General features: G+C 40.6%; 1 protein-coding gene across 1 annotated transcript; it reads left to right on the top strand.

Annotated features, from left to right (window-relative positions):
• Positions 1-1,119: 1,119 nt before the first annotated feature.
• On the top strand, positions 1,120-22,351 carry NSUN3 (NOP2/Sun RNA methyltransferase 3). The gene is made up of 6 exons (XM_086752425.1): positions 1,120-1,176; positions 3,197-3,306; positions 4,842-5,185; positions 6,814-6,968; positions 7,509-7,630; positions 20,672-22,351. Exons 1-6 carry the CDS (start codon positions 1,120-1,122, stop codon positions 20,931-20,933), a joined length of 1,050 nt encoding a protein of 349 aa, XP_086608551.1. The 3' UTR covers positions 20,934-22,351.
• The last annotated feature ends 5,457 nt before the right edge of the window (positions 22,352-27,808 follow it).

Below are 27,808 nucleotides of genomic sequence, written 5' to 3' on the forward strand. Positions count from 1 at the left end.
ACAATAGGGCATACACTCTGTCCTCTTCCTTTGCTTTCCCGAAGGCAAGGATGCGCTCAGAAAACAAAAGTCTGAAATAAGGTAACTCCCCTTTAAAGGAAATGCGTTAGCTGAAGAGAAATGTGGGCTGAGGTTCTACTGGAGTTGTGCAGATAGAATGGACTTTGCAGAAAAGAGATGCAGCTGTGGTTTGTGGTTGAACAGGGCATCCAAGCATGCATGTGGTCACTTTCTGTAGCAAGTAGAGCTGCTGAGGTGACAGAAATTGCATCGTTTTGGATTGCTGTTTATTGAGAGGAGCACGAGCCTGCCTGTCAAAATGTACTGAAATTAATTCCCCCAGAGCCCGCCCATCTCTTCAGAAGGACATGGAAGAGATGCAGGTAGCAGCAGCATTTTCACTTTTTTTTTGTTGCCGTTTGTCTGTTTGTGATGGTGGTGTTGCTAGTGAACAAACTCTTTAACTGAAGGCTTTCATTTGCTTCTGATGTTTTGCAAATCTTTCTGTTTTCAGCCCCACTGATGGTACCATCTACGAGTGGATTGTTGCCCTACATTGAGGGGAAGGTGACTCATGCGGCGTCCTTTTTTGTTTTAGTGGTACAGTAAAATTCAGTTATTGGATGTATGTTTTTGTATGTTACTGGTCTCGGTAGAAGTACAACTGCAAAGAACTGTACTTTTTACACCAGTTTTGTTTCGCGTCTCATGGTACAACTTATTTCTCAAAAAGCCTTTCTGGCTTCCTTTCACATTTGATAGGGAGGACGCCTCCATTTTGCCTACTGACTCTTTGTCGGGATCCTGGTGGAAACATTTTAAATAACTTCTCAAGTTTGGTGATAATTTGCATGAGATTTGCATAAATGTTCGTGAGTCAGTGTCTGAAAGTCAACTATTTACCTATAGAATAGCACTCCTGCCTTTACCTTGGCACCCCTTTCCAGCCTGGGTTTCAGAGGGCAGTTTTGGCATGCAGAAACTGTGTGGGCAGCCATGAATTGAAACTACTCTTAAACAAACGTGCTGTTCCACAGGGGTGGCTGTGGGAAAACCTGACGAAGCCAGGTTTTGAGAGAGAGAGAGAGAAGGTACGTGGGGACTTTGTTCTGCTAGGCCATGACGACGGCAGCAAGAGGCAGTGAACAAAGCCAGATGCCCTTTCTCAGAGAAGAAGTTTGTAGGTTTCTGCGCCTCTGTTCAGAAAAAGTGCTCAGGAGAGGAACTGCTCAAGCATTTTTTCAGCCTCAGATTTTAGTGCTGTTAAACCAGTTACAGTTGGGTAACCAGGGTCTGGTCGTTCTCCTGGTTACTGTTCCCAGAGAACAGGTTATCTGAAAATGCGTGTCAGAGATTTTGTCAGTAATTCCCTAGTTTCTGTTGCTGTTTCTCTGCAGTAGCTGCAGGTGAAGCTCGAGCTGACTCCTGGTCCGGTTTAGAGGAGGCTGTTGAACAGCAGTCACGAAGTCTGCATACGCCTGGGCCAGCCAGGAGCTGAGGACCAGCGAAAAGCCGTTAGTAAGAGTCGAACAGCGGTGGCCTGCATGGCGGCAGCGGCTTGAGCAGGCGCTGGGATGAGGACGGGGTTTATAAATTGATTAATCAACCGCCTGGTCACTGCATACTGCTGCTTTCTCTCCCGGAGAGGCAGAGGGGACTGCAGGACAGCACGGCCTCCGACGGGAAAACAAAAATCAACCAACCAACCCACCCCTGCTCCTCCGCGGAGCCGCGGGACTGAAGGCGGCCGGGCCGAGGCCGGACGACGGAGCTTCCTCCTCACCCTCGGCCGCCAGGGGGCGCCCCGCCCGTCCGGGCTCCGGTCATGCGGCTGCCGCGCGCGGCCACCTGGCTCCTGCTGCCGCCGCTGCCCCCGCACCCCGGGGCCGGGGCCGGGGCCGCCCTCCCGCCGCGGCGAGCGGCTGCCCGCGCCTCGGGGCAGGTGAGGAGCCTCGGGGGAACCGAGGGGAGCGAGAGGGGGCAAGGGCGGCTCGGGCTGGGCAACGGGAAGCGGGGGCGAGAAGAGCGCTCGGCCCCTTCCTGCGCCTCCCGGGGCGGGGGCCCTTCCGCAGGCCGGGGCCCTGCTTCGGCCGGCGGGAGCGGCCGTGGGGTGGCGGCCTCTCCGTTTGTGGAGTTTGAGACGGCGGCGTTGGCTGTTCGGGGTGTTGTAATGCGCCGGGGGGCGTCTGTGGCCGCGGAAAGGGCGCCGGTACCGCCTGGTGAGCAGTGCCGGGGTCCCGCTCCGCAGCGGTAATCCCCGCCCCCGGTACTGGAAACGAGCGCGTCTGTCTTTGGCGTCCGTGCTCTGTCCTGGGAGCTCCTCGTACCCAGTGCCGCCTACGACGCCGTGCCCGGCCGCCCTGGGCTGTGAGGCAGCGCGGATACAGCAGCCGGGCCCGCACACGCACTGTGGTGTTTAACTGAGAAATTAAGAGGCAACAGAGGGCACTGGGGGCTTAGCAGGCCCTTCCGGTTCTTCCCCCTGTGTTAGTGAAGTGTTTCCGTGCAGCGGGGACCGGCGTTGGGCAGGATTGGGGAGCGCGCGGGGGGGCGGAGGGGGCCGCTCTGCATCCCCGGGGAGAGAAACCCAGCAAAATGTAGTGTTCCCCTTGGGGATTTCCTTCTGAATAGCACAAGTTTTCTTAGAAATAAAAAGTTCTTCCTCTCCAAATACATATTTTTCGTAGTTAACCGAAAAAGTATAGCAGATCTTTCCCTCCCCACCCCCCCTTACTCCTGAAATAAATTAGTTATTGCAGTACCTTGTGGCTCAACTCCAGCTGACTTCCACAATGATTCAGATTAATTTATTTATTTTAGTTAAGCACATGGGTGCGTCTTGGTCATAGTGCATGATCATAATCATGTCTTGCTTATTTTGCTCCTGGTACATCAGGTACAATCACGGTGTGATTAGTATAGTGGATACAGAGAAGGAGTATTATCAGCAAGCTTTGAATGACCTCTTCGCAGATAGGGAAGAAGAGACTACCCTAGCTTAACTTGTGCTCTGAAATTTCTGTTATGTCTTCATCACGTGTGATGTGACCTTCGTATCTGAACATCCTAATATCACTGATAAGTTGATTTAAATTGATAAAATATCCTTTTAATAATTCCAGTTAGGGAATTCCATCTAAGGATGGTTTAATTTGTTTGTTTTGATGACTTTTCTTTTTTCCTTCTTTCTCTGAAGCCAGAAAATAACACAAAAGGGAAGCTTCAAAAACAGATATGTCAAGTCGTTCTGGATCATTTTGAGAAGCAGTACACAGCAGAACTGGGAGATACATGGGCCAGTGTCAGGTCTGTTGTCTTGGGGACATGGGAGAGGAGAGGTTCTGTTGGTTTTTAAATGCTTCATAAAGTAACTTTGAAGAGAGTCATGGACTGTAACAACTGCTTTAGTTTATTTTCAGTTTAGAACTACAGTAAAAGTGTGAAATAATGGAAGACTAAAACTTGGAATTTTAAAGTTTTTTTTCTTGACATAATTCTTTTGGACGTGATGAAGTTTCTGTTCTCCTGTATGTATATGCACTGCAAAGAGACTGCTATCTTCTGTATTTGTTGACTGTTTTGTAAAAAAACATGGTCTAAAAAGCATCCCTGTATACCTAACAGCTGCTGCTAGGGGTTTTTTTTTTCTACAGCTTATAGTGTCTTGAGAGACCAGGATAAAGATGTTAGCAGATAAGTACATCCCTTGATTTCTTTCATTAGAAAGAAATTTCATTTCTTGATCACACAGCTGCTAAAGAACTAACTGTGGTATTGAGAGAACACATCTTCCCTTCTCTGCTAGCTAGTGGTTGTCACTCATAGGAAAGCCGTCAGAACAGCCCTTATGGAGAAGTTCACTGCTCAGCTTATACACTTTTCAACAGAAATTTGAACAAAAGCAGTCGACTTTGACTTGAAGTGCGTGAGGAGTGCTCCCATGATCAGTGTCACGTTACTTTGAAGGGAAAGGCATCTTACATGATCAGAGTCTTAGAAACTAGGTGATTCCTCCAAGTGCCCTCTTTGGTTTGGCCTATTTGGATTAAAACATAGTTTAAAATAAGTGTCTCTATGTAGAGATGTATAGCATTAGTTGAAGTGAATCAACTCAAAAACTCTTTTGGGTTGGATCAATGCATATTTCTGTTTTAGGTAGTGAATATTCCTGAGGAGTATTTTTTGAGGCTGAATGAGAAAATACAGAGAGAAATTGAAATAGAAAATGGGGGAAATTCGTGTAAGATAGGTCTGAAGAAGTTAACTGAAATACGAAGAAGGATGTTCCTGCCATATAAGCCCTGCTTTTTGTCTGTCTTCCAGGAATATCTATCGATTTAAGTTTTTCTGGCCCAATGTTTGCAGAACAGAAAAGGAAATTTAGAAAAGAACACTTGTTAAAACTGCATTTTACAGTGTTGCCTGGAATAACCATTACAAAGCCAGCGTGGTTATTTTTGTTGTGATATTTACAACTAACATTACAGTTGTTCTTTGTCCCTAGGGAAGTACTTTATAGTCAGAAAGAGCATTATGTGTCATAATTTAGAACTTTTACAGTCATTGGTTAAAGAATTAGGAAAAATAGAGAAAATCTTATTTCAGAAGAAGTTAATGTTTTAAATGCAATAATTAGAGGAAACGGTGGCTTGATTTCGTATTAAGATTATTTTCCTGCATATTTTTCTTAATCATGTCTAATCAAAATTATTCCTTTTTGCTTGTACCAGAATCATCCAATGGTGAGATTGTTACCCTCGTGTAAGAAAAGGCTTCCTATGTTATGGAAAGCTCATTTTATTTGCCAAGTTATTAAATAGCTTTTTCTTTTTTCAATCTAGAGATGTACTCACGTACCCATTGTGCTGGCAGTACGCTGTACTGCTTAACAAGTTCAACCAGTCCACTGAACTGGAGAACGCCTTGCACATGAAGGGATATCGTCCTGCATTTCAAGGACCTTTGCCCTATTTTCCTGCATCATTGAAGTGTTACATCAGGAAAACTCCTGGGAGATTCCCTGCACAAAAACACCAGGCTGGTAAACTGAAAGAGTATTATCTGCTGAATGCTGCTTCACTGCTGCCAGTGCTGGCGTTAGAAGTGAAAGATGGGGAAGACATTTTGGATCTCTGTGCTGCACCAGGGGGTAAAGCAGTAGCTATACTGCAGTGTGCCTATCCAGGTAATGTATCGAGGTGCTGTTAGAAGCTGATCCCCTGGCTCTGTGCCTGGCATATTTCAGTTGTGCCTGTGTTCTGTACAAGATCTGCTTTGGGGCAAAAAAACAAACAACAATTTATATTCCAAGTAGTTCCATGCTGATTTGTAAGGTTTTTTTTTAAGTCTCTTTACCTAAAAGAGGATGAAAAATGCAGTAGTTATTTAAATAGAGGTTACTGCAGACTGACAGACAGAAGTGGAGTAGCTCTATGTTCTTCTTCATCCACTGGTTCCCGTATTGTTACTTCTCAATAAATTACTTAAAATCATGTAGAGTAGTAGGCACAGGGAGGTAAGTAATCTGCAATCTTATAGTACTTGTACTTTTTTTTTTTCCCTTTGCTAGCTCTCTGGCCAGTGCTATGCAAATAGTATAAGTAAATTTAAATGTACTGGTGTAAAACAGAGCATAACAAATTAAATGCGCAATATCTAGGCAGAGGAAGAAAGCTTATGATGAGGAATTGGTCAATATCAGTGTTCAGTAAGCTCTGTGTCTCAGTCCACCTAGATGTTGCAGAAGGGCACCAAGATAATCACAGTGTTTAGAAGGCAATAGCAAGCAGCAACTTGGTTCTTCCAGGCCAGGGAGTTAAAGCAAGCTGTGACTGCTGTTTCCAGGTGTATACGTTAGCCTGGGTAGTAATTGTCTCAAAATGTTCACAGCATCTTGTGTTCTTACTGATGAGACCATTACTATAACCGCCTTCACCTGTTGATTACAGCTGGTCCTCCCTCCCTCCTCTAGAGGAACAAGGTCATGCCAATGAGGTAAATTAAATATGGGTTGCCCTTTCAAAAGATTGGAAAAAAAAAAAGCTTTTATCCCATTACTTCTTCTGAAGGTATAAAGTTGTTGCTGAGAAAGTAAGAGGTAAGGAAGCTAATTCTTAATATACCTCACTGAAAGCTAAGAGGTACTGTATTGTGTCTGGCAAATGTGGTGTAGGACAACCTGTGGAGACATGAAAATAGAAATTTTGTTAAATTAGAAAACAGGACTAAGAGGAAAAATATCATGCTATGTTTCTGGTCCGTGTACGAGCACAGCAGTGTTTCTTCTGAAGGGGTAACTACTCTGGCTGCATTGTTAAAAGTAAGTGCAACCAAAAGGCTTTTGTTAAAACACTTCTAGCTTAAATTTCCAATAAATTATGAGTTGGACTGCTCAGCTTAGGATACACAAAACTGATGTTTTATTTATTTCAAAGGTAATTAATTAATTTACAAGGGGCATGTACTTCATTTAGAGAGTGGCTCAAAGAGCCCAGAAAGGCACTCACTTAGGACCGGTCTTTGGATATGGATTGTGTTAAAGTTTGTTTTACTGTGGAAGTCTATTGGTACGGTAAGTATTTGTTAGTAAATATTTATGACTTGCTCTGTAGGAGCATGTTGAAATTTACTGGGATTTATAAAAATTCAGCAGTTTTATAAAATGTGCAATAACATAAGCACGTAAGGTGTAAACTCTGTGGCAGTCGTGGCAAACAAGTAGTACTTCTGAAATCAGTGTTAACTCCTTATATTTGTGAAAAAACATAACCACTTATTTTAGGGTGTATACTTAATTTTTTTTTATTTTCTAAGGTCAATTTCACTGTAATGAATATGATGAGTTGAGGTCAAGATGGTTGAAACAGACAATAGAATCCTTCATCCCGACTCCTTTGATTAACTTAATAACAGTCTCTAAGCTGGATGGTAGACAGATGGGAGATCTTAAGCCTGAATTATTTGACAAGGTAACATTATTGCTCATTAGCAAATTATATTTCTGCATTCTGCTTCTTTTTCTTCCTATACTGCTCTCTTTTTATTTTTTTCTGGCTGCAACAAAAATGTCTGACCTATCAAGGGGATCCAAGGTCAGGTACAGGGTTTGGAGAGCCTTAGGAATCATTTTATGAAGCCTGTTGTGCTTCATGTGTTAGATGAATACTAGATGATAATAGATCACTGCCCATTTAGCCTTGGTGGTGAATTCTAAAGACCTTGTAGCTGTGTTCTTTGTGTGATATGTCATTAGGAAGGGAAGAGCGAGTGAGAGCTATTCAGGTAGAGGGTACTTTTGGAGCAGTAATTTCTTATCTCCTCCCCTCCCCACGATAACTCCACAAAAACATTTCAAATTATTAATTAGATCATTTCTGCCCCTGAAATAGAAACTAAAAGGATGTTCAAAGTGTTTGCAAAAGTAAGTTCAGTAGATTTTTGGCACACAGTGTTCAGACAGTGAATATCTTTATTGTGAATTGTCTTATTTGTTCTTATTTATTGTATAGGTACTGGTTGATGCTCCTTGTTCAAATGACAGAAGTTGGCTGTTCTCTTCTGATATTCAGCAAGCCACGCTTAGGCTAATACAAAGGAGGGAGCTATCATCTCTACAATTCCAGCTGCTAAGGTGAGAAGTGCAAAGGGAAGCTATTAAAGGAGCTTTTCATATTTAATAAAAATTACATGGGGTTAAGATTGTCATGCTTAATAATCAGAACCAAGTTTCACCATGTGAAGAGAATGTGAAGAATATCTCGTTGCAATAAACATTTGATCCAGGTTAATGTGAATATGGAAATTTGCATGGGGTAATATAAGCAGTGAGGCCTAGGTCCTCTACTACCATACTGCTGTACGGTCCCCTTAACTCGGTTATTCGCATGTACATCTCCATTTGCAGATGACTCTGAACAGTCTGGTACCATGTCAAAATGTTTTTGGTGAACACAGCTAAAATGGCTTCAGATATATTCCTCAGCTGAAGCAAACACACACATATAATTTTCAATAGTGGTTTTTTTTAAACTATCTGTGAAAGTGGTCTATAAACCTGCCGAGGAGGGGCATTCTTTCTCAAACTCCTTTTGTTGTTGTTCTTTTACAGAATTATCCCTTACAGTTCTTTATTACAGTCTTCTTGATAACTGAGTTGTAAGTCAGGACTGGTTACCAACCATCACTTAGGTCATTAGTTAATGCTGCTTCAGAATTTGCTTTCTGGGCTGTTTATGTGAAGAAATTTAGTCCACTCTTGCACATTCGTACATGCTGCTTTAATTTAATACCCATTTGACTGTTTGTAGCACAGAAAGACTACTCATCATAATTGATAGGGTAAAAAAGTAAAAGAATGACTTTAGTGGGGGAGAGTTGTTTGTGTATTTTTCAAGAACATCCACCCAATAATCCAAATCAAGGTTGTAATCCATTACACTTTTTAGCGATGCCAGCCATAGGCTAGCATTTGTGAAGCATTACAAACTCTACAGTTTTTTGTTGTTGGGGGGGGGAAAAAGTGACTTCCCAATAATACCTTCTAGACTTGAGTGTTTTTTGCAAAGTAACAATGATGCCTGAAGTCCATCTGTCAAAGCAAATTGAGGGAAAAATAACATATCAAAAAGAAAAATAAAGTTTTTACGGAAGTTCCCATTGCAGCTGTTCAAGATAGTTTTGCATGACTTACAATTGAAAAAGGCCTATCAGAAACCTATGATTTATAACAGAAATATGAGTTTCTTATTGCAGTAATGCATCATGTCACCCACTTCCTGTGAAGAAATCAATCACGTTTAAAACACTGACCTGTTTCAGTTTTCCCTTTTCAATATTTGACATATAAAATCCAATTTGTGAACCCCTACAAAAAGAAAGCATATATCATGCAGAGAAATTTTGAGAATTTGCATAAATCACTCCAGATTGTACATGAACCTTCCTTTTTTTTTTTTAAAAAGGAGACATTCCTGTCCGCCCAAATCAAATGTAATTGAATTATTCCTAAATCAAGAAGAGAACTTTGCTTCTGTTGAAAGTATACCTTACTACAGCAACAGCGATAAGAATTAGATTTGTAAGGACAAAATACTTTTGATATGTAAATTGAAGTAAAAGGATGGTAATTTCAGTTTCTGTGCTCAACATAGGTCTGAGTAGTTCTGTAGACTGGCCGATCTATTTTTATCTTAAAAGATTTTGGAGAATATGAAGTAAATGGGTAGAGAGTACAAGTGTTATCAGGTAAAATATTTGACATATACTTAGTAAATTATATAGCTGCCCACTGTATTTTTGTTGCTCCTTTTATCTGATCACTTTAGAATGAGTTTACGATACTAAAGATATCTCAGATCCCATGTGAAAAGGAAAAAAGTGGTAGAATGAGACTAACAAAGGCTAAATAGAGTCATGCAGGTGCATCAGAAGTTTGGTGAAGCTAGATTGTGGAATGCTACCCTATTCAAGCCTCTGTTGTATGGCTAGGCTGCATAATTTTAAATAAAAAATTGAGTTTGAATCCTGTCTCTGATACATCCAGTAGTAGTCAGGAAGGTCGAATCTAGATTAATCCAGCTGTACTGCATCTTACAGTAGTCAGCTCATGCAGAGCTACCTGTGGCTTATCTATTCAGATTACCTGGTGTTTTATGCTCATGGGCATTTCTCGCCTTGGCTCCTGTATCTGTACAACAAAAACAAGTACAAAGCTGGATCCCAGCAATTTTGTTGAGAGTAGTGTAAGAAATATGGTGTGATTTGAGGATGAAGCTTAAGGTATAAGGACCAAGCATTATTTCAGTTTAGCAGTAGTATTAGGTGTAAGGGTAACACTTAACTGAGAAGAATGAAATGCAAAAGGGAGTTCTGTTTTCATTTCTGTCAAGTGACACTCAGCCCAAAATTTGGGATTCTCTCTTAATTTCTTAATTAAGGAAATGCTTCACTTATAATCTTTTTTTCTGGGTTTAGTCATCTTGCTTGGGAGAGAAGCTGGGGACATCAGAGAAGGAGTGAAGGAAGGAAAAGTGTTTTTTGCAATACAGTGTAATTTATTAAGTACATAGAGGCTTCAGAGAATGAAGATTTGGAAGAAGTGTTGAAACTGATGCAACAATCTTCCTACTCCAGTCTGAATAAAATCTGAAATGTAAATAAGTGGCATAAATGCTGAACATCAAATTTTATAAGCAGTGAGGGCATCACTGATTTGAAGGAAGTTGAGATTGTAATGACTGTTAATACAGAAACCAAAACATCCCTGCTGAGTGCTGTAATCCAAGAACACACTGCAAATCTTGTTATTATTTGGAGTGTTCATGCAGAAAACAAATTGCAAAGTAAGGAAGGAATGTTCATTTCCTGATACTGAATGCTAGCACAAAATGCAGTGGTTCCCCTAAGTGAATTTACCAGTGTTATCAGTTCTCAGATAGAAATTAAATTTTGAGTTAAGCTTGAGTGCATAATAACTTAATGGTGAAACTGTTATGGATGTTGTAATTATTCCTAGACCAGTTACTGCAGCTGAAAGAAACCATGTTAGGGTTTGGCTGAAAATGAATCCAAGAGGATGCAATTTAGAAAACATAGCAAAGACATTCAGATTATTGTAACTCTTCTATACACAACATCTCTCAGTAATTAAACAGCTCTAATTGATGTTTGTTAATAACAGAGTTTTGATCTACAGAAGTTCAGACTAACTTTAAAATTTATATATTGGCTGACTTTCATTTTTCACCTCTTTTTCTCCCTAGTAGTTAGCTACAAGGTAGATTATTTTCAATACCTAAGACATGCACACACAAAGTTAAGAGATTTGGGGGAATTTGGGGTGCATGAGAAGTTTGAAGTGTGCTTTGGATTACTGGTGGCAAAATAAGCCATACAAAAATGCTAATTTTTCTAATTTTTCATAACTCAGGATGAAGCATTAAAGGTGGCTTGAGAAATCCAGAAAACCATTTATTCTTCCTAGTTAATGAAATATTTCAATCCCTGTTTTGCTTATAAATATGATTTTTAAGGACAAACCCTATTATGCAAGTAGAGCACAATAGTGAGATAAAATGGATGTTTCCCTCTGTGCAAAGAACTTTTTTGCTTTGGATATCAATCATAATATGGTATTTGAAATTGCTCATCTTCTTCAAGACAAGGTTACCAGAAGTTTTGAGTTTCTTTTTTTTTTTTTCTTTCTCATTTAATAGTTTGGGAGGAAGGAGGATTGTGCACATGCTTTTACTTGGAAGGAAAAATAAAAGAACCTCAACCCTAATATTCTGAACCTATTTTTCTGAACTATAGGGTACTTAGGCCATTAGTTAATGTCATATGTAAGCAACCAGGTATTGTGCAAGCAGCTTAATAAAGCTTTTGATCTGTGTTTACCTTGCTGCTTCAGTCCCAGAGCAGAGACTGCTGGTCATGCAACCACTTTGTATGGTGGTTTACCAATCTGCACACGTGGGAAGTAAAATGAGATTGATATTTTCCCTTAAATAATCAGGTAGAATTGGCAACTTAAGTCTCTAAAGGCTACTCCACAGGATCCACTTTATTTTCTCCACTCCAGAACTTTGAAAATATATCTTACTTGGAATAAATGTTAAAACTTTTGGTAAAAATGTGGGACACAAATATAACAAACCTTAAGTTACAAGCTGCTCTGTTTTCTCTGGTATGTGAAAATTAGTGACGTGTTTTCGTAGAATACATATAGTCATGTATTTATTGAAAGAGTCTTTTTCACATAGTGTGTAGGAAGTACCGTGATTTACTGGAAAAATCCTGATACTCCTCTTCAGGAGTGTCACCTCTCTTCTCACTGAAATGTAGTGTTTTCCTTATGCACTTAGAAGAAGAATTATGTGCTTTTAATTGTGGGGTTTTTTGATGTTGTAGAGTGAAGGCAAACTTTTTTTTTTTTTTAATAAATATACCATCTTATATTTAGCATACGGTACCACTGTACCATTTCTGCTTTGATTAAGACAAAAGCCTTTGTAGCACATGGACGTGTAATGATGAAGGAAAAAGGAAGATACTCACAATTAGCTACTTGTCCTGTCCAGGCAAAGTGATTCAGTTTTGTCTGTGATTTGCTACTGACGAAAAAAATCTCAGCCTTTAATGTTCATTGCAAAGGTAAGGAGAGCCAGTGACTTGAGGCTTTAAATAAATTTACCATCATAGAAGTTGCTTGAGTTTTAGTGTCAGGCTTTAAAAGGGTGGCAAGGCTGATTGTCATGGGGGAAGGAGAAGTCCAAGGGAGTCCGGCAGCTGTTTTGTGCCACAGATTTCCATGTCAGACCGTGCTGGACTCCTGCACAGGAGCTCCCTGGATGAAGTTCAGGGCCATTCTGGAATGGCCTGAGGGGATTCTGAACTGCGGTACTGGAGGGAGAGAGCTGAGCTGAGGAAGTGAAGTGGATGCCATTTTCTGTGGAAAAAGGAAAGACGGCACATGGGAAGGTTGGGAAAGTGATACTGAAGGTTGCTTCTCTACACTGGTTTTCAGCTCTTTCCCTGGAATTTTTCCTCTCGTTCTTTTGTAGCAGACCAATTAATTCACTCAGTATCCGTAACCATTGAGTCAATTAGCTCCACTGGGAATTTTTTAGAACTGCAACTGTTGGACCAGAAAATATTCTGTGAGTTATGTGTGTGGATGATTCCTTCTTTAACTGCTTTCCGCTTTGGAAAAGCTGAATAGTTTACATAGGTTGCTGGCCCCAGGCTCCAAATCGGGCATACTCTTCACGGTGTCTTGCTGTGCAAACCATGTTCCCTCTCTGTGCTTCCTTGCCCTCTGGACAAAAACAGTCAGCTGTTGGCTGGACAAGGAGCCTTTGTTTTTTTGTTCTAGTTTTATGTGCTTAAATGTGACGTATTTTTGCTGTGCTATTCCCCAAACACTGTTGGTTGTATTGCTGGAGGTATGAGTCATTTTACTAAGTTTTTTAGACTCATGGTTGTTTTGAATTTCTTCACAAAGCGTGAGTGCTGTGGCTCCATTTTGTGTTTAATCAGAGATGTTAAAATAAACAGTTTCTGATTTTAGGGGCTGCCTGGTTCCTTATGCCTTTGACAGTGCCCTGTGAGTAACTTACAGATTAAGTCCCTTATGATATGTTGCAAAAGAAAGTTTATTGAATTAATAAATAAATGCATGAATAAACAAGTAAGCCACCCAGTAGCTTGGTGGCTGTTTTGACATCACAGATCTAAATTCAGACATAAATTTTTGTTTTCATTTCACCTTCAGACCTTTCTTTGTATACTTGTGGTTCATAAGCTGTAAAGAAAAACACTGACTCTGAAGCTCTGTGGCAAAGTGTGTAGTGGGCTTCAGAAGTTCTCCCTTCTCTAGCTGAGAAGGTTCTGCTTGGGCTATATATGTTTTTCTTCTTGTAAATAGTAAGTTTAAGTTGGGAAGAGATATTGACCTCTGAGAGTGTATAAGGTAAGAAGGTAATAAACAGTGGAAGGATTGAAGGTTTGTCACAGTAGAAGTGGACTGCCTCTGGCTGCTGGAGGCTAGCCAGCGGGAAACAGCCTTGCTGTTAGCGATGCTGAGTGTGTGGAAACACAGCATGTGAGCGTACGACGCAGCTGCAATGCTGAGAGTGGAAGCAAAATTCTTCAGCATTGCGTTGGCACTTCTTAAATCTGAGAATGGGGAATAAACTAATCTGTTACCATTACAAAGGCACTGCAGTTCTGGTATTGCAAAGGATATCTCATAGCCCTGTGTTAACAGGATGAGTGTTTCAGGACTCACCATGCTTTAGAGGAGAAAGCTCAATAACATAAAACTGAAGGTTCAGTCTTTGCTTTAGAAGAATGTAAAATTGTTTGCTATAGAAATATTATTTATCAGAATTTTCGGGACAAATTTTGACTAGAGCTGAATAAGGTGGGGTGTTTGGGTTTGTTGTATTTGGTTTTAGGGGTTTTTTTTTGGTGGCTGTGTCTACTTTTACTTATGGTTCAATCTAATGCTGAAAAAAAGCAGTTCACTTCATGTTTCTCCTGTGGCTACTGTGTTATGCAGAACTGCAGTGTCTCTCCACAGTAGCAAAGTTTACTTAGAGAGGAGCAGAGGGAGTACATGCTTGGGCTATGGAGAGAGTACTTGAACTAGTGTCTCTGTCTCCTGTGCACCGCTGTCACTGCCTGTCACAAAGTATTAATTTTTTTTTTTTGACACAGGAGGAATTTCCTTATTGTTTTGACTTGGTTTAGAGGAAAAAAAAAGCAAAACCTTTAACATGCAGGCCATATTACAATGATTTATCTGAATTCTTGTACGAGGAAGAAGAAAATGTGTGATCTCTGTAGTCAATAAAAAGAATAGGATTGAGGATAAAAGCAAATGCATCTTGAGATGCTTTCTTTTTTGAATAGATTATAAAAGGGTTGGCAGTTTTTATTCTGATCAGACATCCTGCATATTGAGCAGAAATACATCCCAGTTGCCACAAGATGGCACTGTTGAAGTGTTGTATAATTTTAAAATTCCCCTAAAATATATGTCATTTTTTACTTTAGTACTGAAAATGGTTGAATGATTAACATAATTAATGCTAACCCTTCTAATGGCATGCAACATAAACCCAAGCACAGGAGGAGGAAGCTGGACATGCAGATGCTATCTATAGTATGAAATAGGTATTTCTTGTCTGCCTATTTTTAAAAGGATGTTTAAGATACCAGGATTTTTAGAATGAACAGAATGTCAGACTATCATGTTTAATTTTCTGTAAGTGTGAGTAATCCTCTTTTTGGGTTCTGACTAACTACATTTTAGTTGCATGTAAGAGTTTTTTGGTTTTATAGTTGTTGCGTGGCTCTAGAGTGGTCTTTTTTCCCTGAGATATTAAATAATAATACTGCTCTTTTCCTAATTTATTGATAGCATCTTCTCCATTGTTAGATTTCAAGTAAATCTTGAGAAATACACTAAATCAATGTATTTCTTTAAAAAAATCTTATCCAGTACTCCTGTAATATGAAGGATTAGGATTGATTACTTTAATGCTTCTTGTGTACCTATGACTTCCATAGTAGCATGCGTGCTGTTGAACCTGTGTCCAAAGACATGCTCTGCAAAAATATAAAGTATTGCTAATGCCTTTTTTTTTTTTTTTTTTTTTTTTGTAAAAACTCATTCAGAATGATGAGGGGAACACTGTGCATGTGTTAAATTGTTTTAGAGTGCTTCCTGAATGGGATAGACATCAACCACCCTTCTGTTTGGATTACAGATATGTCTTGCACTTAGATGTTGGAAAGGTGTAAGTGTGGATTCGATGGCTATAAAGTTATAATGTCAATAGTTTAAAGCGAGTGTGGAGAAGCATCAGACAAGTTTCTATGGAATGATGTGCCAGTGAACCTCACTCTGTCCTGGATATTGTAATTCCAAGCTGTTGATGATTTGAAAATATCATTAAAATTTTGGACTATCTGATATCACTGAATTCTCCTAAATTGTGATGTTCTGATATGTACTAAAGTTATGTTCAGAACCTCAGAAAAAAAGCTGACTTTTTTTTTTCTTTAGCATGTATGTCATCTTGTGACAAGCATGCAATAGTCCTTGAAGTTCTAGAATGTAATTGCTTCTTTTGCATACTGTTTTATATCATCTCCTGAAGGAACTAACCTGGGAGATCTTGTCTACAGGCCTTACATGGTAAATAGGGCATGGAATGGATTGTCATGCATTTCACCAATGTTAGTGGTTTCTGCTATGCCTTGGCTATCTTATGGCACTAAAACAATCTCACACTTCTGCAGTAGTGTGGTGTGATAGCATGCAACGTAAAAGTTTGAGTTACACATATCAGCTGCCGACAGTGGTGCTGCTTCTTTAGGGTCTTGATTGCAAGTACTAAGGGGTTCTCATGTTCCTAAAACAAAAATTGTTTTAGGGAAAGGTGAACAAGTGATGAGTCTCCAGGAAAAGTTTCTTGTGCTTTTAAAGTGTATTCTTATGTTTCTCCATATGAAGCTTGAACCTTAGCAGTATTAGTGCCTGTAACATGTAAAATTCATTATGGTGTATGTATATACCTGAGTTTAAAACAGTAAAGTTGAGTATAACTAGATTTATATTTAAACTGAAGCTTTTAGTTCTTTACTTAAATGTAATTAATCTGCAGTTATTTTTCTCTCAGTGGTACAGATGACCTTCATGTTTATTAATGTATTTTACTTTTAAACAATGTATTATAATAAAAGCAAGGTGAAAAATATTTTAGGGTCTTCTGCCCTAGCATCCTTTTAAATCATTCTAGATTTGCAGCCCATTTTTGCGGGTTACAAAATATCTTATAATAGGCGCCAGATTCCTTCAGCTGAGAGTAGAGCTTTAAGTAAGGATTTGGGGGATAATCAAGATACCTAATGTAAGAGGAATTTTACATTCTAAGATGGTAGAGTCATAGTAGCAGTGGTGGGTTCTGCTAGATGTCTGTAAGTTATGCTCCAGGTCTGACCTACCCCTTGGATAAGCTTGTTTCCCTCCATTGATTAGTTTCTTAATTTTATTTGAACAGATTCTCTTATGAATGAATTCTATGTCATGCTGATGACAAGGGGACCAGACTCCCTGAATCTGTTTAGCCCAGCGCAATATCACCTTGTGACTTTGAGCCCAGAACTTCTTCGCTTTGAATTTTGCAGCTCAGTGCAGGTTTATCAAAAGCCAGGCACGGCTTAATCAGGGATGGCGGCCGGTTGACTTTGAACACAGCCACTGAAACAACCGTTGCTGAACTTGACAAGATGGATAGATACATTGATTAACCTTGCAGCCTAAAGTAATCCTCCGTAGATATTTTAATTCATGTCTTAGGCTCAGAATAAAGATGACTGCACTGAGCAGCCTGACCCTTTTGGGTCATGGGCCAGTGAAGATTCCTAAGCTAAGGAGGCTTTGAAGTTAGGGCGTTTTTGATGTGAGATTTTCAGGATTTCATTCAGAAGTCTGTGCTGCTCTTTCCTCTGAATCACTGCCCCAGTGACTCAGTTGTAGGAGCACAGTGCCTTTGGAAGTGTTGTCTTGAATAGTTGTTATATATACTTAGCAAGTATCCAGGCTTTTAACGCTGTAAGCTGTAGCTTATCTACTTTTTTGGTATTTACCTTTACCTTTCATGTTTTTCGCTTTTACATGGTACAAATATTTTCTCACTTGTTTCAATGTTCATGTATTATCCATCTTATAGGTAGGAAAGCAGTTGCTGTTATCTGCTTCCGTCAGTAAAGTTAACAGGTATGCTAAAAGTACATCTTGATGCCCTTAGTACCTAAAGGGGGCCTACAAGAAAACTGGGGAGGGATTTTTTACAAGGACGTGTAATGACAGGACGAGGGTTAATGGCTTTTAACTGGAAAAAGGGAGATTTAGATTAGACATAAGGAAGAAACTCTTTCCTGTGAGGGTGGTGAGTCACTGGAACAGGTTGCCTAGAGAAGTTGTGGATGTCCCATCCCTGGAAGTGTTTAAGACCAGGCTGGATTGGGCTTTGAGACACCTGCTCTAGTAGAAGGTGTTCCTGCCCAGGGCAGGGGGTTTGGAACTAGATGATCTTTAAGGTCCCTTCCAACCTAACCTATTCTATGATTATGATGCAAAAAGCACTTCTATAGTTCCAAGCCAATGAGCTGCCCTCTCATGGCTCAGGATTCCTGTATGCATAGCTGGAGGGGGAAATTCTATGAAAATGAGTAAAGTAGATGGTTTCTAATAATACTGTGAAGATTAGCTCAACTTTGTGAGAGCCCATTTAGACTTAAGCCATGTTCTCTTTGAGTTCTAATGTGAAAGCTAGAATGCAAGCAACTACTACATGGGGGGAAAAAACCCCATGCTTTTATGTTTTCCAGAACTGGTATGAGACCAAGGAGACGGAGGATCAGTGTGTGGTTCTCTTGCTGGCTTGTTGTTCATGAGAAGGGAAGGTGGTACATTCCTGCTCTGCTTTATGATAGTTACCTTCTATACATCTGGGCACGCTGTTGTCGCTCAGATGGGCCAGGGAGCAGCAGCATAAGTCCTGCCCTTTTAAACGGACAACTGCAGCCGCAGCAGGATGGCTGCAAACAAGGAAGGTGGCTGGAGAGACAGTGGAAACAGCTTAGGGCCTCGGGTCCAGTACTGGTACTTTTGTAGCCTGCTAAGGAGTATATACGTGTTGGAATCTGGAGGGGAAGAAAGATTAATATCTGGATCTGTGCAATTCAAATATGTGCTGGTAACTGCAGAATTTTAGAAAATAAGATCTGGACGGGATGTTAGGATGACACTTGCTTTGTTTTACTGTCTCAGGGTGGTGTTGTAAATGTTGTCCCATATCAACCTGTGTCTAAAACATTCTTAAACATTTTTGCAGACTCTCAAAAGCTACTCAGAGATCTGAGATAAGCTTGCAGTTTTGTGATACCTTTAGCTAATTTTGGAGGTACCCTAGAATGAGTCCATTAGGCCCGGTTAAATTGGAAGTATTCAGACTACCGAAGTACTCTGTAACCTGTTCTTTACCTGTAAGAGGTTGAACTTGAACTGCTTTCTCACTTAGGCTAAATAGGCTAGCCATCTGCTCACTCTCTATCTTTTTACTGAAGACAGATATAACAGAGGCATTAAACACTGATTTTTCTTTGAGCATCATCTGTTGAGAGCGCTCTGTTCTTTTATGCTAACTAAAATTGGAGTAGTGTAGACTCCAGTAAAATATGTACTTGGCTTGCTGATTAACATAACCAAGACTCATAGAAGAAATGAGCAAGATAATGTGTATGCTCCTCAGAAAAATAATTGGATGTAATACGCAGGAGTTTTCACCTGGGAAGGTGAACAGACTTGTATTATCTCTGTCTGAAACAGTCACTTGTCCTGCTGTTTCCTTACTATTTTGGACAGGACTTTCAGAGTAGCTTTGATCTGTGATCTGCTTTGATCCTGCTTGTGATGAGACTTTTCTTCATTGATTCTTTTCCTGAAAAGCCCCAATCCCGTTAAAAGGACTTGTCTTTTTTTGCCTTGTGTTTTCTTCTTTCCTTTCTCAACTGTTTTTGTTCAGATATCATCCTTGGCAAGTCCTCAGCTTGCCTCTGGAGGAATTGCTGTTTCAGTGGCATTGTGTTTGTTTATCTAGGCTCTGAATCAGGCTTGCTGTGTTTGGGAGCTGCTCATCTCATCTGGTTTGAGGATATGTTTTTTTTTTTTCTTTTTTTTTAATTTTTATTTTTCCTTGTATATTTTTGGGGGATATTAATGCAGTATTGTCAGTAATATCTACCAGTCTAAGATTATTCACTGCCTTTCCATACAGTATGACTGTGTGTGTTGTTGTGCTCCATGAGTCCATGCTTCCAGTATCTACCCCGCCCTTGTGCACCTGCTAAATTCCCAGTGACACACTTGCAGTCCCCTGAGCACCTACCTTGTTGTCACTCTGATATTCACAAGCTGACTAACAGCATTCACCTGTTCAGATTCTCTTCTTTTTAAACAAAAGTAGTTTTGTTTAGGGAACAATTGTATTTTCATGTGGTATTTGCTTCAGCCCAGTAATAGTGTCTGTTTTCCAGAACCAGTGAGATGGTCTGTTTGAATACTAGCTTACAACTTAGTCTTTGAGCCATTATGTCCTTGAAGGTTCCACTGTGCATGATTAAAAGGGATTATCTTAAGAGAGCATTTTAATAGCAAATGAACTTTTGGTGTAGCTTCCTCTTTCAGTTATGTGGTGGCACCAGATTTGAAGAATGCTCTGTGATGCAAGATTTGGTTTTTTTTCCTCCTTACTCTTTTAATTTTCAGTAGATTAATATGAATTGCATATCTCATTTCTATAGTCTCACAGTTTATATTTGACCTGTCTGAAAAAGGACTTTGCAGATTTGCTTTAATGGAAAGTAAACCGTCTGTTTAAACTTCGTTTCAGTGGGGAAGTGAAAAAGAACCTCTGTTCTGTCCATCCACCAGTAGCCATGAAGCTTTCAGGAAACTTGAAATCTTAAGCCACTATTTTGCCTTTGTTTAGTCAAAATTTGTCAACAGGTTAATAAACGGTGCAATTGATAAGTTGTATTTCCTTAGGAAATCAGGTTGAAAAATAGTGGCTCAGTGAAAACCCCAAGTCCTCTTACCTTCCAAATAAGTTGCGGAAATGGCAGAAATGTTTGTAAAATTACAGCCCAGTAATTCTTCTAGGCTATTACTGCAACTGTACAGTCTGATATTTGTTCACGCAAGCAGCTAGCTAAGTATCTAACTAGCACTTTTGATGTGGTGTAGCCCATTTTGTATGCACAATCGCAGCATTTTCACAGTTCTGCTGCACATGTATATGTTTGAAGTATATTCTGCAACTCTAAGTGGATGCTGCTTTCTGCATGTCACTGTGGTATAATAAATACCTTCAGTTAACTGAGAATACATCAATAAATGAGAAGGCAAAAATGTGTTGCAGGCAGTTTCCTGAACTGTCAATTATCATTAAAATGTCTTAACAGGATATGTTAGTTTTCTCCTATTTATTATACCTGTTTAGATTTCTATATTTATGTGTCTTTACATGTTCCCCCTCCCCCAGTATGTCACTTCTTATGCTGATTTTTTTTTTTGTTTGTTTGTTTTTGTTATTTGCAGATCTGCTATTAAAGCATTGCGTCCTGGTGGATCGTTGGTCTATTCTACATGCACACTCTCAAAGGCAGAAAACAGCGATGTAATAAATCTCATTCTGAACTCCTGCAGTAACGTTATGCCTGTAGACATAAGTGAGATGGCCAAAGCTGTTTCTCAGGAATTCACTTTTCTCAGTGGTACACAACAGCATGAACTTCTGGTTCTCCCAGAGAAAGGGAGAGCATGGGGTCCAATGTACATAGCTAAATTAAAGAAAATGTAGTCTATCTGACACCTGTTAGTTTTTTTACAAGACATATACAATAAATTAATATTTATTTCTAATACAGTATGTGTATATGAACATGTCCAAGGCAACTGAATTTAGAAGATTGCAGTTTTGTATCAGCTGCTGCCTAATAAAAAGGAAGCTAGACACTTAGTTTAGCTTAAAATACAGAATGTGTCTTCTAATGTGGACTTGTGGGCCTCTGTGAAGTTCTTAGGAAGTCATGGGAGCTTTGTATTGTTTTCAAGGTGATGCTCTTAAATGGATTTATATTCTAGAATAGAGGCCTGTGTGGTGGGTTTTTGCACTGTTGTTTTGTTTTGGTTTAGTTTTTTTTTAATTACTAATTTGGTTTTAATACTGAATATTTTAAAATAAATCGTCTGAGTGGTGCCTGCTTCTGAAGTCATGGAAATCCTGCATTCTCTCTCAAACACGTCTAGAAATCTGTTTTCCCATAAGAGCTGATTTGTGTGCAGAGTCTGTCATCTTAAGCGCTGACTATTCCAAGCACTGGCAAAACAGGTTTCTTATTTGTTAAGTTGTTTACTTGTTAAATCTGTCTTTTGTTTACAGTCGTGAAGGTCAGCAGCTGTACGGACACCAGCTTTTTCTTTTTTTATATGTTTGTGGTTATGAAAATATAAATTGAAAGAGTAAATTATATTGAAATGTCCTTAAAACAGTAGATTTAGATGTGTTTAGCTTTGGTACTCAGTTTGTGGCATAATGCAGTATATCTAGCAGGGTCTAGAGCACATATCTGAAACAGAAGCAGAATGATTAATAACTGCAATAATGGCACAGTATTTAGGGAGTTTTGTTACATAATTACAGTCATGATGAGCAAAACAGACAATCTGGAGAAGTGGTTTATCCACTAAGTTGGGAAATATTACGTGAATTCATGATGTCCTATTTGTGGCGTGTAAGGAAAGAGACTCCCAGTGAGAACAATATGCTGATGATGTTTTTAGGTTCACTCAATTCTCCTACACAATGCTATAGATAAACATATAGACATACGTGCACGTGTTCATGCATATGCACATGCCAACTGTGTCTGCCTGTGTACTGCCTGAGGGCTAGGTGCAAAGACTTCGGACCCAGCAGTGCTTGAATTACGCCAATGAGTGGATCATGTAACAGTGTATGTATTAGATGGAGTGCTTGTCTGTAAGTAGAATGGAGCCCTTTCATCCCTCTCTGAGCAAAGAGGAGTCTTTCCCTGATGAAGCATATAGTAATTATTTTTAAGGAATGGTGTTTTAAAGAAGAGAGGTTTTTTTTCCTGGTAGATTAGTTGCTTGTGTGGAACTGTGTGTGTGAGAAACTGTGTACATTTATATATTTAATTTATTTTATGTGTATGTCTTTGTATATATGTAATAAAGTTTTTTTGCAGTCACAAACATGACTTGTTAATGCAGGTTTTTTTTTTATTATTCTTTTGTATTCATATCAACTTGTAAATACTGTGAAAACTACCAAATTGGTGATTCTGCACCTCGTTAACAAAGGCAGGAATAGAGTTGATTGCCTGAGGTCTTCTATGAGGAGCTCCATGTAACCACGCTGGAAATGCAGTAGTTCTACATGAGATTCTCCAGTGATTCTGTTGCTGTGAGCTCAGAAATACTTGTTACAACTGTGACTGAACTGCCTTTTGTCTCTGAAAAATTCAATTGAGTTTTCACTGCCTTTATTCTCTGCTCACCTTGTTGCACTGATGAGCCTCGACTCTGCGTTCCTGCTGATTCTCTGTCAGTACACCCCTGGTCATGGAGCACTCTGTCCCCGCTCTGAGCATTGTGGCTGCTGGGAAGGTCCTGCCTGTAGTATCTAGAGCAGTGAGAGGGCAGACAGAGTTCAGAACCATGTCACGTGAACTGAAGAAAATCTTAGTTGCCTGAAAGTAGATGCCGATCATGAGTGGTAGCTTGGGTTTTTCAGGCTTCTGAGAGTGACAGGAGGATGGGTTGGTCAGTTTGCCCTCAGACTTGTGTCTCACTGCTGCGCCTTTTGCTGAAAGAAGTAAGTGCATAAGGTGCACTGCCCCTTTGGTGCATGAGCTTCCACAGGTAGCCTTTCCCCTACTTTGTGATGGAGAATATTTGAGGTGCCCCTGTAGTATTAAATTGTCAGCAGTGTCACTGAAAACTTAAGAGGATATAAAGCATGTGCAACTTGAGGCACAGAAGTTACTAATTATGCAGATGATATTGTGTTCCTATGAAAAGACCTAACAGCATCTGTCCCAGAAACATTAAATGTAATATCCAGATTTGGAGTCATCTCGGGCTATTGGATGAAGTAACAATACCCTCATCAAACCCCTTTCCATCAGTTTTATTTGCCCTGCGGAAATTGAAATGGAAAGCCAAGAATATAACTTACTCAGGGATGGAATTAAACTATGTGGTTAAACTGACTGGTTGAGGAGAATGTGGGCTAGGTAATCACAGAAAGAACAGAGAGATCCTTGAAAACCGAACTTCGCTTAGTCTCAGCATATGGGCGAGTCCCTGTGAACTGCATTGCATTAGACCTAAATTATGCAGCAAGGCTTCCTGATGTGTGTAAAAGCTGCATTGAGTTCTGCATAACCCTCTGCTGAACTCCTGGAGTTTATTTTCAGCTAGTCTGAACATGCACCAAAAAGGGAGGAGAAAATGAGGCTAATTAATAAGTGATACTTATTTTGCTTTGTAGCAGGTCAATACTAGTCCAGAGTGCTGCGGAGTTTTTTTTTATTCTGTTCTAGTTGGTTCTGGCTGGTGACAGGGATTTGGTAAGCACATGAGGAGGGAGAGGGAGTGAGAAGGGAAAAGCAGAAAGGGTGGGAGGCATGCCTGTAGACACAAGGGGCAAGGTTTGTACATGTGCAGAAGCAGCTTCCGCTCAATGATACTTCTTGAAAAGGTTTCGTGTCTGTTCAGGTACCTCTTAGATACTTCTGATGTCCAAAGATGACTTCTGCTCACTTTCAGGACAAGGCTGCAACATTTTCCCTTTTTACACCTTTTTCCCAGGCAACTGTAAGTTAATTCCTCTGCTACGTCCTGCCTGCTCTTTCATGAACAACACTGATGGAAATGGAGCAGCAAACAAGTAAGCCTCTCTTAACGCAGAGGAAATTGCAGCCCCGGGAAAAGGGCAGGTGATCAAGATGAAGGCAAAAAAAATGACCATTTTTGTTGTATTGCAGAATAGGCAGAGAAATCTGTATGATCTCTGATAAAGACAATTAAGAAACTGTTTGTGCAACTACTCACAGTCATATTATGCACAGCATCCTTCAGTGCCAGTATACCTCAGAGGCAGCAGAGATATCTGTAGCTCAAATGCTATCATGCTTTTCTGCCATTCCCTTTTCAAGCATACAAAAAGTAGTTTCCCTGTTAGTTTCATGAGGGTTGCCACAATAAGAAATGAAGGCCTTATATAAAGGCAGCTTCGGTATTTGCCAAAATTTATCCTTTATTCGGTGACACCTGACACAATTCAATTATGGCTTGTCAAAAGCATTCTCCACTGTGGAATAGAGTGGAAAAACGGATTACACAAATGGCTGTGGAGTGTTACAGTCAACAAGGGGACTAACGAACTCTTGGCTTTGTTACTAAGACGTGCAAAGAGAAGGTGAAGCACAATGAAAGAAGGGTAAAATGAAAAGATCAAGACTACACCAGTGGAAGAAAAATGTGAAATGCTGGAGAAGAGATGCCACGCCTTTTATCATGAAATAGCAGCAATGCTGCACCCTGTGCAGGAAACGGTATGTGAGTGTCTGGGTGGTGAGGAGAGGAGAATTCCGTTGGTGGGGAGTGGGGGTCACAGTTACCTGTGCTGGGGTGGGGAAGATCCCCGTAGTTCATTTGGCCGTCTTTGGAGAAAAATGTCTTTTGAGGACATCAGTCATGAAAACTGCAGAGGGCTTGCTTTAAATGTGCAGGGTATTTAAATTAGCTATCAGCACTTAAACAGAGCGTGGGTACCTGTTTCTTGCTAAATGCATAGCTGTATCAGTGCAGTGTTCCCATGAGAAAAATTGATTTGGTGGGAGGAAATTTGGAGAATGATCTGGCTTAAGTAGTCTGTTCTGTAGTAGAATATGGCTTTACTGCTGAGTTGATTTAATTTTATGCAATATTGGTCGTAAATGAGACTCTTCCAGGGGAAACTTGAACAACACATATTAGTGTAGTCGCTTAACTTTTAGGTAGAAAGTCAGGTAAAAGTGAAACTTTAAGTTATTATCAGTTTGTCAAACTTGGATCAGAAAGCACAGCGCATATGTAGTCTTAGCTTTTAGATGGTGCTACTGTGTCCCCACCACACAATTTTTTACTAAAGACAGGTTTTTATAAGACAGATTATAGCAATCATGAAACATTTGTCAGAAAATGCTTTCGTTGGCTCATCTTCCTGGCTGCCTCCTAAGATTTGAGGTCAAGGCCTAATGGCCTTGCTATGTTTTATTTTCTTAGTAGTTGTACATAGTTTTCAACAAGGGCAAGCATCATAAAGGTCCCGTGGCTCTATTTTAAAAATGTGTTTCAGGTGATACCAAAATAAAATGCCCTGATCAAAAAGTCATAACTACTCTTGAGAGGAAGGGATGGAATGTAAACCTGGGTTTTGTGCCAGCCTTTGTATTTCACTCCCTACAGCTGTCTTTGAGGTGGTCACTTCCACACATTCTTCCCTGCTGTTTCACTTTGCCTTGGTCCTATGGACATAATAGTACTGTGGTCACGTACCAGTGTGTCATGGTGATGTGTTGGATACCTGGAGTACCAGGGGCACTTAGTGAACAATCCAGACCGAATGGAATTGTTATGTTTGTGAGCAGCAGGCCTCAAGGACATCACTGAAGCCGCTTGTGAGAAAGTACTGAAGCTGCCTGTAAGAAAGTACTGAAGCCACCTGTGAGAAAATAATGAGGCTGCCTGTGAGAAAGTAATGAAGCTTCCTGTGAGAAAGTAAACGAAGCAACCTTGAGAAGAAGGAAAACAGCTGGCATACGTGACTGGGGGCTGAACGTGAAGCAGGGTGCAGGTGGAGAGAGCCATGCGCGTGAACAAAGAGACTTAACGAATCATATTTTAGCTAGGAGCGCGTGCATGATATAGTTAGCCAATTAGTAGAGAGCTTGCGCATGATACGGATTTAGAAGGGCTATATTAACCGGGATGTATCAACAATAAATCAGCATTTGCTTGATCATATTGGTTGTCAGCAGTGTCCGTGACTTCCGCGTCAGCAGTGATGTAACCCTTCGTGGTCACAGAGAAAAAGGAAACAGACCTGCTACCCTAAAATCACAGGTAATAATCAATGGTATAGTAAGAAGTGCTCCAATAGTTGTTGCAGAACTAAGTTTTTTGTCAAAGAAGATAAATGGATAATGGATCAAGACCAGCCCTGAGGAGAAGGGCCTGTGCTAACCTCATGAAGTTCAACCAGGCCAAGTGCAAGGTCCTGCACCTGGGTCATGGCAATCCCAGGCACAAATACAGGCTGGGCGGAGAATGGACTAAGACCAGCCCTGAGGAGAAGGACTTGGGAGTGCTGGTGGACAAGAAGCTCAACATGAGCCGGCAATGCGCCCTTGTGGCCCAGAAGGCCAACAGCACCCTGGGCTGCATCAAGAGGAGCGTGGCCAGCAGGTTGAGGGAGGTGATTCTGCCCCTCTATTCTGCCCTGGTGAGACCCCACCTGGAGTACTGCATCCAGTTCTGGAGCCCCAACATCAGAAGGACATGGACCAGTTGGAGAGGGTCCAGAGGAGGGCCCCGAAGACGATCAGAGGGCTGGAGCACCTTTCTTATGAGGACAGGCTGAGAGAGTTGGGGCTGTTCAGCCTGGAGAAGAGGCGGCTCCAGGGAGACCTTATAGTGGTCCTCCAGTACCTCAAGGGCGCCTACAAGAAAGATGGGGAGAGACTGTTCAGTAGGGCCTGTTGTGATAGGACGAAGGGTAATGGTTTTAAACTAAGATGAAGGTAGATTTAGATTGGATATTAGGAAAAAAATTTTTACAGTAAGGGTGGTGGAACACTGGAACAGGTTGCCCAGAGAGGTGGTGGAAGCCCCATCCCTGAAACGTTCAAGGCCAGGTTGGAGGGGGCTCTGAGCAACCTGATCTAGTTGGGGATGTCCCTGCTCCTTGCAGGGGGGTTGGACTAGATGACCTTTGAAGGTCCCTTCCAACCCTAACCATTCTATGATTCTATGAATGCCCTAGAATGCAGCACAGCTACCCAAATTGGAATGAGACTACTGCTTCAGCTGGTTAGTGACATTCTTACTTTGTTCTTTACAAAATGTTGCTTCCCTGATGTGTGGCTTTCATCTTTAATGACCATAACCGTTTGGCCTGACCTTACTTCTGAGAAGGCTAATCAAATAGAGCAGTCAAAATAGGCAAGAGGCTCATTTAGATGCAGCACCAGGGTACCTCTCACAGCCATCTAAAAGAGATTTGGGTTAACTGTTGCTGTGTCTAGGTCATCCATGCTATTCTCCTGCAATTCTTGTATAGCAGCACCTGCGTCAGGTGTGGGCCCTGACACGACTCCTCCTGAGTCTCCCTTTGTCTCCAGTAACTTTCTTTGCTACTGGGGAGATCTCTAGAGGTGTGTGTCTTGCTTCAGTGAGACTCTGTGAATGAATGGCTTTCAAACCATCTTGTGATAGGCTTTAGTACTGCACAGACTAACAGGGCAAAACTTCTGTCTCTGAATAGGTGTTCTTGTAGCGTCTTAACCTGCTCAAGGTCCCTTGGTTTGAAGGTGTATAAAAACATTGTGTATATTTTAGATTCACTTTTCCCCCTTTTTTTTAACATACTCCGTGCTCATTAAA

This window comes from Chlamydotis macqueenii, chromosome 1 (genome assembly GCF_036417535.1).
Source record: "Chlamydotis macqueenii isolate bChlMac1 chromosome 1, bChlMac1.mat, whole genome shotgun sequence".
NCBI lineage: Eukaryota > Metazoa > Chordata > Aves > Otidiformes > Otididae > Chlamydotis > Chlamydotis macqueenii.

Bases quoted from the DNA above. Each gene is read 5' to 3' on its own strand.
- NSUN3 (XM_086752425.1), top strand. From the start codon at position 1,120: ATGACGACGGCAGCAAGAGGCAGTGAACAAAGCCAGATGCCCTTTCTC. The intron at 3,307-4,841 runs GTCTGTTGTCTT...TTTTCAATCTAG, and splicing joins GATACATGGGCCAGTGTCAG to AGATGTACTCACGTACCCAT. The intron at 7,631-20,671 runs GTGAGAAGTGCA...TGTTATTTGCAG, and splicing joins CTACAATTCCAGCTGCTAAG to ATCTGCTATTAAAGCATTGC.